At 36.8% G+C, this 12988-nt stretch overlaps 1 protein-coding gene across 12 annotated transcripts in view; it reads right to left on the reverse strand.

Moving 5' to 3' along the window:
* LOC121861471 (protein turtle-like) overlaps positions 1-12988 on the reverse strand; it is a 129654-nt gene that overhangs the window by 72789 nt on the left and 43877 nt on the right. For all 12 annotated transcript variants that reach the window (XM_042359230.1, XM_042359228.1, XM_042359227.1 and 9 more), the window contains 2 exons: positions 12103-12374; positions 6010-6182 (listed from right to left, as the gene is read on the reverse strand). In XM_042359230.1, the coding sequence (XP_042215164.1) occupies positions 6010-6182; positions 12103-12374 (445 nt within the window). The remainder of the gene's footprint in view (positions 1-6009; positions 6183-12102; positions 12375-12988) is intronic.

The following is a 12988-nucleotide window of genomic DNA, read 5'->3' on the forward strand; positions in this document are numbered from 1 at the left end:
CAACCAAGGGACCACTGTAATTATGATACCCTGATTACAGAAGTAATCATCAATGAATGAATATGAGGTATGACAAGAAAAAAACATCAAGTATGAGCCCAATAAGAATAATGCAGCTATGAAAGCAGAGGAGTGAAGAAAGTGACATAACTCAGAATTCTGTATGTGACAGTAACATTTAGTACAGGTATATTTATATTTCAGAACAAGACACAGTACTGTCAGAATAAAACAGAAATGAGAGTACAGTATAAAATTCTTGTATTAAATCTATGGTTTATCCCTTTTTTGAGCATGGCCCCTTCTCAAGTGTCAAAAAATAATATGTAACCTATATATATATATATATATATATATATATATATATATATATATATATATATATATATATATATATATATATATATATATATATATATATATATATATATATATATAATACAAAAAAGTGTAGTATTAAGTTTCCCCAAATCAGGTGGCATTTTAGGATGACATCTACCCCCTCTCCTCCCTCCTCCAACACACACTGATTACAATATCCCTCTTGGCCAAGGGAAATAATGGGGCAGTAATAAAAGAAGTTAAATTTAGGAATGAGTTGCAACATTTTCAGATGATGGAAGAGATGATAGTTCAAGTGTATAAAAGTAATTGATAAAATGACAGCAAACAGGTAATAAATGATGAGAGAAAGAGAAAAAACTGAAGGAAGGAGGAAAGAAATGCTGGAGAGATTGAAAGCTTGAACATATTAGTGGATGTGCCAATTTTGCAACATGTCACTTGCTAAAAGTAAAACTCTAAAGAAGACAGCAAAAGATGATTAAGAGAGCCTGGGGGATCAGGAGGTCAGTGAGTTACTTATTGTAAATCACAACCCAGGAGACATACTACAGCAAATCAGTGATAAAAAAAATTCAAGAACATTTAGTGATTTAGTATTGTTGAATCAATACCTTTTCCTAAATTATATAATACTGTAAACTTCCTTTGATCTGTGGCTTTCATTTTCACTTTTCTATTTAACTGATTCTTCAATTGTACTCCTGTTCCACATCATGGCCATAAATTTGGTACAGCAATAGTATACCCTTTATCAGGTCAAACTTGCATTTTATGCCAGTATTGTTCCCATTATCCTGTCTTACTCCCAATCTTGAAAAATCAACACCCACCATAATGACATGACACACCTTCACATGATTCTACTTTCAGTGGGGGACCTCTTTTCCACCATATTCTAACTCTTTTGCTTCTTGTAAAAACTCTGATAGCTGCTCACTACAGTAAACCCCAACCATCGCGGAGTTTGTACATTGCGTCACTTGCCCCTCTGCAGATTGCATTACAGGTTGCTTGGGGGAGGGAGGTTGTGTCACACATGTGACAACTTCCACTACTGGCCACGAGGTGTCTTTGCAGTGGCGCAGAGGAGTTCCACGCTTCTTGCTCCCCTCACTGCTACTCCGCGACTGCCAGCCCACTTGAGCTTTTATGTGTAATGATCTATACACTACCTTCCCTACTCTCTCACCATGCCTTGTAAGCACCCTGCGCCTGCTGGAGGCTCTATTGGCACACCTGCTAAGGTAAGGAAGGTGCCGACTATGGTGAAGAAAGTGGAGTTACTTGAAAAATTGAAGAGTGGTATGAGCTATGCTGTCTGTGATTGCCATTACAGTAGGAACGAGTCAAGCATTCGCTACATAAAAAGAAAGAAAAAGGAGATTCACAAGTGCATTGCCCTGGAGGCTACAAGTGTTGCCAACAAGACACTGCATCTTAGAGACCCTGTTATGATTAAGATGAAGAAGGCTCTCAGTATTTGGATTGAAAATATGAACAGCTGTAACGTAAGTGTTGACTCTAATTATCAGGGACAAAGTTAAGACTATGAACGTTTTTCAAGTAATAGTATAAGTGTTGCAGGTGTTAGTGCAAGTGGTGCTGCAGGTGTTAGTGCACGTGGTGACAGTGCTGCAGTGTAAGTGCAAGTCGTGGTGCTAGCCTGGCTGGAGGTGCTACTGGTATGGCCGGTGCAAGTGGTGACAGTCAAGAGCAAAAGAAATCATGTTTTACAGCTAGTAAAGGATGTTTTGAGTGCTACACATCATTTATTTTATCATACAGTATTTGTATGGCTTTATAAAGAGTTTTTTGTTGCTTTACATTAATCGTTCTATCCATTTAATGTATGTATTTCCAACAATCTTTGTGTCAGATTTTCTTTGTATTTTGGTAATTTGGGCTTCCCATAGTTTCCCATGGGTGAACTTCAGGGTTTTGGGACTTCACAAGGTTTTCATTAACCTATCCCCCACGATGTTCAAAGGTTTGCTGTAATTTCTCATCATTTATACATTCTAATACTATACTTTTTTCTTTTTCCTCGTTCACTTTTATTATATGATTTTAGGATCCACAAATGATACACATAAATTCTCTCTCTTCTTCCAATGCAAACTCTATTTCACAAACAGTCTATTTCATTCCTTTACATTAGTTTTTGTATCAATTTTCCTATCAGTGACTACCATACTATATACTTTCCCTGGTTTATGTACTGTACTGAATAGATTTGTTCCTCTATTATTCATGCATTCTATTTTATCATCTTTCCAGCAGCAATCTTCCTTCCATTATGCAGATCTTTCCAGCATTACTCTTCCTTCCATTATGCCTACCTTTCCAGCATTTCTCTTCCTTCCATTATGCCTATATCTTTCCAGCATTACTCTTCCTTCCATTATGCCGATCTTTCCAGCATTACTTCTTCCATTATGCCTACCTTTCCAGCATTTCTCTTCCTTCCATTATGCCTATCTTTCCAGCATTACTCTTCCTTCCATTATGCCTATCTTTCCAGCAGTGCTCTTCCTTCCATTATGCCTAACTTATATTGGTGTTATTTTTCCATTTCCCAACCTAATGATTTCAAGTTCCCATTCACTCCTAATTTACAGTGTGTTTTAATTTCCTACTCACTTATTATTTTTTACAACTTCACACCTCAAACAGGATCATTCTACCTCCCTCTTGTCCAAAAGTGTTCTTCCCATCTCTGTTTTTTTACTTTTTTACTTTTATGCTCTCATTCATAACCTTCTTCACCAACTTTCACCTGTTCTTATTTTGTTGTTTTTCAATGTGTCAAACTCCCTAGTTTCTCTTGTAACTCCCTACCTCAACCTGTACTTATAAATGGCAGTCATAAGCCCTACTCCTCACCTTAATTACCACCATCTACCTCACATTTCATAATTTTTTCTCCCCATTTTTCACCTCCTTTGTACCCACACACTGCAGTTACCCCTTCTAGCACTGCTCTCAAAACTATTTCTATTCCTCTTCACCACTTTCTGTACTTGAATCCACATCTGACATCTACGAAATTATTTATGTGAATTACACTTAATATTACTAAATTGCAAATAAAACCAAGCAACTTGACACTACTAAACCTAAAAGCAATCTAGGATTTTGGGATGGTGGGATTCTGTATGAATTCAATGTGGAATAGCCTTCTTGTTAGGGTGATGTCACAGATTTCTCTAGAGTAATTGTGATAATCCATGATTCACTTGAATTAAATAAAAATATTGGGTGTTGGTTTATTATTATTATGTAATTAGACTGATGAGCGTAGGTAGCCATTATATGTATTCACTGGGTTGGGACAAGTTAATTTTCTCATAAATCACTTCAATCCTGGTAAATTAGTTTATATACTGTAAACTAAAAATATATTACTATTGCAACACATGTATTATTATATTTTTGTGTAAAACTGTACTGAAGTTGTCGCTAAGGTATAAACTTAATAATTTGAGTGCCACGTGTCAGTGACGTCATTTTTGGTGGGCTTTTTCGGCAGCTTAGAGTTGTTAAGTCGAGTTAGCCAGAGCTTTCTACACTACCATCCCGAGTTAATATGTCCCATATGACCAGCAACTTAAGTGTTATTTTTAAGTTTAACCAAGCTGGAAATCAATGGGACAATCTCAATACTGGATGAAGTTTTCTGAGAACTTCATTAAAGATTCATTACCCTCTCCAATAAGAAAGCTGAGGATCTGAAAGTCTAGAGGAGGGAGGAGGAGGAGGTAAGCATCCATTGCTCAAGTTTATAAAATGAATTAGCTGTGTGTGTAAAAATTTATCACATACACTTTGTCTCAATCATTCCATTAAATATTTCTATACAATTCTCTTTCCAAAGCTCCTGAAACTTGAACCTTCCATTTGGTATAATTCCAGGTCAAAAACTCAATGTGCAGTTCATCTATCCAACAACCCTCTATTTTCTCTGTCAGCATCAGGTCTGTTTATGGGCTTCATTTCCTATCTCTGTAACTCCCCTTATCACACATCATACACTTCTATCAGCCTCTTTTACTATTACTGTTATGTTGCTCATATGAAAATTTTAAATTACTCATTTACAGGTATGGTTTGCACACTTGATACTTCACTACCCTACAACTTGCACAAGATTTATGAGTGAAGCTTAAATTTGGCTTTTTATCAAGCATGTAGACCAAAATTATTGCCAGGGAACAGATGTATTTAGAGGCATACAGCATTCTCTTACTAAATTCATAATGGACAATTTTTCTTAATGCAAAGACTGTATACAGCCTTGCTTTTGTCTGAAAAAAAAGTGGGGAGGGGGGAAATAAAGGAATATGCTGTTAGTTTAGATGTGAAAAATATACATGAAAAAAAAAAGGAAATTATCCATGAAAGCTGAACAACACAATGCTGAGATTAGAGAATGAGAATACACTTCATATGCAAGACTGAATAAACAGATGATGAAAAATGTCTAAATGAAAGTGAACCTAACATGATAGGTAAGAGGAGCATTCTTCTAAGCTGGAATGCTTGATCTAAAAATGCTAACATTGTTCAGAATCCATAAAGAATTCCTTCTTTTCTAGTACAGTATGAAAATAAAATTGTAATTTAAAGATCTAGAGAATTTTTTTTTATGAAACTGGCTCCTTCACTAACTGAAGTATGAGAAACAATAAAAAAGAGGAGAAAGACAGAAACTGCAAGCAGGAAAATGGAGTTTTTTAGATTCAGGTTATATAAGTACCGTACAGTAAAAATGAGAAGAAGGATTTATGTTTTTAGGGAAATGAAATATAATGCTCAAGACCCAGACAGATGGTGTAGTAACCTAATTCATTGTTGACAAAGCTTATACAGTATTGTATACTGTATTCACAAATAATAAAAACAAATTAATCATTTGGATTATAATTAGTTACCTATAAAATTATAGGATAGGTATGTAAGAGAAATTCGTGTCTTAGAATTAGAAACATCAATATAAGACAAAACAACAGGTATAGAAAATGGAAAATTTTCCACTAGTAAGTAAATGCGAGGTATACAGAGACAAAGGTAGGGAAGTTCTTTGGTATATATTTTCTTCAAGTTACAACTACAGTATTTCCCTAAAGCAGACATGAAAATTAAATAACTTTTCTACAGTCCATTAGGGACAGAAGAGCATATATCCACCACTGCGACAGAAGAGGAATACTCAATCCTTTAATCAACACTTCTATGATTCTACAATTACTGTTCAGGTTTATGCATAGCCATCACCATGTTAGTTTATCTATTCTATGATAGTGAAAGTTAGTATTATGAATATCAAACCTACAAAACATATCTAACTACTACCACCATCAATGGTTTCCAATGAATATAAAAAATAAATCAGATCAAGTTACCATTTAATAATAAACAGGTAACTGGTCTGAGGAATTTGTCTTACCATGTCAAGTGGCTGGTCCACATTTACAACACTATCATACTGGTAGGGTTACACAATGTTCAGAGATACTGTATTTTTTTTTCTATTCCAAACCACATTTATCAGCAACTGGGATTTTTTTTTAGTAAATCAAAAAGAGACTTACTCAAGAGAATGAGATGACAAGTATGCTAATATGTCAATATACATGTTAAAATAAATACTCTGAAATGTCATACCTTTGGTAGTGGCCGTCACAATGTCAGAGAACATGCCGTCCCCCAGTATATTCTTGCCTTGCACTTGAATCTCGTATGTGTGGTCTGGAGTGAGGTTGAAAATAGTAACACTAGTACTTCCTGATGGCTTAACATCAATTTGTGCCCATGTTCGTGACCCTAGAGTTCGGTACCTGTTGGCACAAATAGAGATCATTTGTATTACCGGTACATCAGGTAATTAATATTTCTGTCAACTTGAAATAATCTATTACCCTATAACAAATTCACTCACTGCAACATCAGGTCAGTTCTATTGTGCTCCTCCACAACAAGGCCCTTGATGTACCGTATATCACGGCCTATAAGACGAAATTTGAACATTAAAAAAATCTGCCCAAAGTTAGGGGGTCGTCTAAACCACCAAGTTTAAAATTCTTACCTCTTAAATATTGTGGTTTAGTGTGTCAAGAGTGGTGATGAAAACATCGTAAGCCACTCACAAGGTCTTACCACTAATTATTTTATACTGAAACTTACGTTTGGCAAGCTGGATTCAAATTAAGATTACCGGTATATTAAAATAATAAAAATGTATTATAAACCTGTCTAACATACCGTAAAAGAGATTTATACCCCTGTAATAAACACAGCTATCATCACACACCCCTCCCCACGCCCCCCCCCATTTGCCAGTGAGGAGACAAGAAAGGAAAAGTGCATTAATTCTTGAAACTATCGACGGTTAATTACAGACGCTCAAGTGACGTCACTAGTGTTTACACTACACCAGCTGGTAATATTTGATGCCATTACTTGAAGTGAATTGGCCTTATTTTAAGTAACTAACTATAAATAAATACAAAAATTAAAAAAAAGATCAAAACTGAGAAATAATATACTGTATGTATGTTGTGTTGTCAAAGTAAGAGGAACAATTGTGTAAGTACGTAATATTTTTTCACTCAAATCCTAATGAAACACTACTGGAGAACATTCCTTTGTCGCAAAACAGTTTATAAATTAAAGAAAATAATTACAGTGTGTTTAATATATTACAGTATATTATAAATAAATAAATAAAACAAATAATTCGGTAAATCTATTTAAAGTAAATGGAAAATAAGCAAACATGTTATTTACCAAGACCCTTCCGTCTGGCTCAGGGTGAGATGGAGGGGAGATAACAAGGCTATTTATAGCCCATTTGAAGTGACCAGTACCCTAATGCACCATAAATAATTCATTGAACATTCATTTTTTGTACATAGTATATTCAGTATATATATATATATATATATATATATATATATATATATATATATATATATATATATATATATATATATATATATATATATATATATATATATATATATATATATATATATATATATATATATATTTGTGTAATAAATGTATGTAGTAAGTACATACTGGTAACCTTTTTCACTCAAATCCTAATGAAACACCACAATTAGAATACGGTGGTTGCTGTTGAACCACATGTTGTATAAATAGTCACACCACCGAGACGAGGGAACACTCCCACCACGCTTCAGTGACGTCACTAGTGTTTACACTACACCAGCGGGTATAATTTGATGACATTACTTGAAGTGAATTGGCCTTATTTTAAAAAATCAAGGATGGTTGGTAAAGGACTACTGAGTCAGTGGGTAAGTGTCACATTTGGTGTACTGGTCTTATACAGCAAATAGAGCTCAAAAGCTACTTTTTAAATGGAAATTTGGGGGGGGCGTCTTATGCACCCCGCCGCCTTATAGGCCGTGATATACGGTATTCACAATACCCATCAGCACTACTTCTGCCCCCAAAAATCACTTGATGCCATACTCCCTGGTCACTAACACACATTACTGGATGCTACTATAGTGTGAGGTCTACAAAGATGCAGTATTTTTAGTCTACCCTACCCTAACCTAAAAATATTAAATCAATAAGAAAATTTTGACAGTGCACATTCTAAAGTATTAGAGAAATTGTAGACCGCAGTCTATATTGTAATTACCCCCTGTATACTGTACTGTATTGTAGACTGAATGTTAGAGCATAAATATCTTTGTAGATTGCACGCTACAGTAGCACCCAATGCTGTTTCCCAGATATCCATCCCTTTGCTTCTCCTACACCCTTCACCTCATCCTCACATAATCACCTTTGCTTTCCAATTTCCTTTTTATTATCCACCTCTCAATTATACATAATTTTAGTAATTTCTCATTGCCTAAACCTCTAAACATGTCTTTACTGTACCACCCTACCAAACCCGGAGTTGTTCTCTGCCCTTCACTTCTACATCTTATTTTTAAATTTCTAATTTTCTGCATCCTATTTACTTCATATATTGCTCTCAAGTACAGTAGGGTCACAGAGTATGCATATCCCAAGTACTTGACCTCACTTATAAGCGTCTGACCTCCTGAACCGCCCTTAAGCTTGAGTCTCGTTCTCACGCGAGTCTCTTGCTAGCTCAGTGTGTTTATAACTTGTCCATGCTCATTTGAGGAAAAAAAAAATTACAATACTGTACTATAATGTGGTTGTGTAAGTGTGGGAAATGAACGGATGTATTGAGGCAGCAAGCTGTAACTGCGGCCAGCTACACTCTCCCTCCCCTATGTGACGTCACGGTATACACATAGCGCAGCAGTCACACATGTCTCTGGAGTCAACTGGGTGACTGCCTGGCTGAATGGTGTCACATGTATACTGTACCAGTAAAAGTGATGGATTAAACAAAAATGACAATAAATAAGGTAAAAAATTGACAATCGCTTTACTACACATGGAAAAACAGGAGACTGCAAGCAGCTGTGATCTCCCACGCCGCGCTCCACCCTACCCCTCCCAGGATCTGTGCACTTACTCCTGCGCACGAAAATTTCTTTATTCCCTTTGTTTTTTATCTTGTTTATTATTTTTTGCACATTCTGAATGAACGGTTATTTGTGCATGAAAAAAATTTAAGTTTTTTCTAAAAAACAGTTTTTGTGATAGAGTCCAGAATGCAAAGTCTAGCTTTATATCTGGATATGTAAATACCTAGCATTAACTCGCCAGGCCATCATACAGGCAATTAAAACATCTAATAATTACTTAAATATGTACATATATCTACTGAAAATTATAAGTTGAAAAACAACCATAACATAGGTCACAGTTCAGCCTCACCCCCTCTGAGTGCTAACACTGGTTCTGCGAACATTTCCTAGGTGTTTGTGCTGGTAAAATTTTTCTTTCCTGGGGAATTTTACTGTAATCATGACCCAAAAGAGGAAAATTAGTGGCAGTGCTCATGGTAGTGAGTGAAAGAGAGAGAGACAAAAAATGCATATTGTGACAACTTTTGAAGAAAAAGTCAAGATATTGGGCTTAATAAGGAGTGGAGTATCAAACTCTGAGGTTGAACATCGGTTACCTTAGTATAAAAAAGGGGTCATACATGTAAGTATATAGACTCATACAGGGGGAACCTGAATACAGGTAATTACTACATACAGTACTCGACTTACGACAACCCGGACATACAACCGCCTTGGTCGTATAAAATATTTTTCAAATTACTTATTTTCTAGTACCAAAACGTTTTGGTCCCGCACGACAGCGTGGGCTGGACCGCCTCGTGGTGTACAGCATCCACGCCGTAGCCCACTCAGTTGGTGTTTGGCCATCGTTGTTGTCGTTAGTGATCGCGTTGTGTACTGAAAAATTTTTCGTTTCTAATTCCCTTTAAAATGACTGGCAACCGTAAAAGTGAGAGTTCTCGTGGTGCTGAGATGAAAAAGAGACGGTCAATTATTTTTGAGATGAAAATTAAAATAATAATGCAATATGAAAATGGAAAAACGGTAGCAACCATCTCACGCGATCTTGGTTTCTCTCACTCGACGAAATCAACAATTTTGAAGGACAAGGAACGAATTTGTAAGGTAGTGAAAGGATCAGCACCTATAAAGGGAACAATAATAACGAAAAAAGACAAGGTCCTCTTCATGAGATGGAAAAATTACTTGTGATGTGGATGGAAGATCAGCTGCAAAAGCGTGTACCCTAAAGCCTTCTAACCATACAGGCTAAGGCAAGAAGCCTTTTCGAAAGCCTGAAGGAGCAGGCAGGAGATGAGTGCGACCAAAACTTCACAGCAAGTCATGGGTGATTCCAAAGGTTTAAGAACCGTTACAGTTTGCACAGTGTAAAGGTAAGTGGAGAGGCAGCAAGTGCTGATATGGGTGCTGCCGAAGCTTTTAAGGAGGAGCTAGATCGTGTCATCGGGGAGGGAAATTATTTGCCTGAGCAAATATTTAATGTGGATGAAACTGGCTTATTCTGGAAGCGCATGCCAGACCAGACATACATCCACAAAGAGGTGAAAACCATGCCAGGATTCAAGGCATTCAAGGACTGAATCACACTTCTGTTGGGGGAATGTAGCTGGTTTCACGGTAAAAACCTTCATGATATATCATTCAGAGAACCCAAGGGGTTTTAAAAATATCAGCAAGCACACACTGCCAGTGTTTTACCGCAGTAATAAGAAAGCATGGATGACCCTAGCACTGTTTGAGGATTGGTTCCCGAGTTGTTTCATTCCACGAGCCAAGGAGTATTGTCTGCAACAAGAGGTTGCGTTCAAGATTTTATTAATTTTAGATAATGCTCCGGGACACCCACCACACCTGGACGACATGCACCCTGATGTTAAGGTAATCTACATTCCACCTAACACCACCTCTATCATCCAACCCATGGATCAAGGTGCTACTGCTGCTTTTAAAGCGTATTATTTACGTACAACCTTCGCTCAGGCTATTGCTGCTACTGAAGGTGAGAAAATGCTCAGAGAGTTTTGGAAGGACTACAACATTTAGAAATGTACAAAGAACATAGCTGCAGCATGGGATGAGGTTACAGGTCAGTGCATGAAAGGAATATGGAAGAAAGTCCTGAAAAGATATGTGAACAGTTTCAAAGGATTTAATGAAGGTGAAGCAATTTCTGAGATTATTAACAAGATAGTGCAGATGGGTCAACAGCTGGAGTTAGAAATTGATAATGAAGATGTTGAGCAGTTGGTGGAAAGTGTAGCAGAAGAACTAAGTAATGAGGATCTTATTGAACTGGATGCACAAAAAATTGCAGAGGAAGAAGGAAGACAAAATAGTAGAAGAAGAACCTGCACCCCTCAAAATGTTGTCAGTGAAACGAATGGCAGAGGCATTTGCTACTATTAATAAGGGGATGCAAATGTTTGAAGAAATGGATCAAAATGTTGAGCATTTTGCAAAAGTTGACAGACTGGTCCAAGATGCACTTGCTTGCTACAGGGAGATTTACAATGAAAAGAAAAGGCAAACTGTGCAGTCTAAATTGGACATATATTTTAAGAAGTCCCCCGCTGCTCTCTCCTCACGCCCCACCACTGCTGCTTCTTCACTCCCTAAAGATGATCCGATACCTTCAACAAGCAAGTATGTTAGCCTGTCTGAAGAAAGTGAAATTGATGACCCACCCAGCCTTGTCTCCTCCTCTGCTTCATCCAATTAATGTAGTCTCCATGTCTAATTAAAAAATTATTGAGGCCCCGTGTGCATTCAGCTGACTACATTAAAGGTAAGTGCACAGTAACACTTTATTAATTTTTCATTATTGATTACTTTTACTGTACCGTATTTTATTTTACAATTTCTATTTATTATTTTCGCATTTTCGACTTACGACCAATTCAACTTACGACCTGGTCGTCGGGACAGAACCCCGTCGTAAGTCGAGGAGAGACTCTGTATATGCAAATTCCCACCTTTGCAGGGATCCCAGGAATGTAACCCTTGCATACTCTGAGACCCTACTGTATTATAAATTCTAAGTTTTTACTGTGTGCCTTCCTCCTATATTCCAATCCCATGATCCACATTCATGTCATAATGTCTGTTCAACTTGCCACTTGTAACTCATACAGCTCAGCTCAGCGTGCACGCACGCACACACACCATAAATTTGCAGACTACCAGAGCTACAGTAATCATATAAAAAGTGTACAGTACTTAATTTTTGTTACTCTTATATTATACAGTACTGTACATATATACTTACCATATGGTGTACTGTTGTTCCCAATCCTTCCCCCCTGGATATCCTGGCAGCCAAGACAGTGTTATACTAAATGGCTCGGTCTCAGTCGAGATGTTGTATGGTGGGTGTGGTGTTGTGCCCTCCACCAGCAACTGAGTTGCTGTTACCAAGGTAGCGATCTCATTGCTAACCATACACTCATAGTAAGCATGGTCACTCTTGCGGAGGTTTCGGATGGTAAGGTTACCACCCACAATGTGTGTGCGATCTCGTGGTAAGTTCTGACCATCTCGCTGTAAATATAAATAATTGTGCAGTCATATTTATACCTGTTCAGATATTAGGCATGAAAAATATGAAACATTTGTATTTTCTTATAATCAAATCAAGCTAATATATGCCATTACTTGTATATCTAAGACATTGCATGTAATTCTTAAACCATAGACATGTAAGTCACCATATCCCCAAACACTATGCCAACCTGATATCAGAGTCCAAATAATTCTTCCTGTAGAAGCAACTAATACTGATGATAATTATCATGTTTGCACTATGAATTATGTGGGATATTGCGCCAGTGTAGGGGTGGCATGATAAAGAATAATAAGCATTGCCAGTGGGAATGAAATGAGTGAGATGGTGGACAGGATTTCAATCATGCAGTGAACCATGAAAATGGCAGTAAAAAGCTTAAGAGAAAATTTTGAGTTACAATATAAGTGGCTACTATTTGTGGTATTAGTACAACCTGTTACTGTTTTAGGGGCTTGCTTTTGGATCTGAATATTGGAAGCAGATACTGGAGCTAATGTTGATGGGGCCAAGCTTGGGATATCACAGTTTACAGAAATGCAGAATAATTGTTTATTTACTGTTTTTTGTGATTATTTTTGTTTTTGTCCAA

The sequence above is a fragment of the Homarus americanus genome, unplaced genomic scaffold (genome assembly GCF_018991925.1).
Source record: "Homarus americanus isolate GMGI-L3 unplaced genomic scaffold, GMGI_Hamer_2.0 scaffold24260, whole genome shotgun sequence".
Taxonomy (NCBI): Eukaryota; Metazoa; Arthropoda; class Malacostraca; order Decapoda; family Nephropidae; genus Homarus; species Homarus americanus.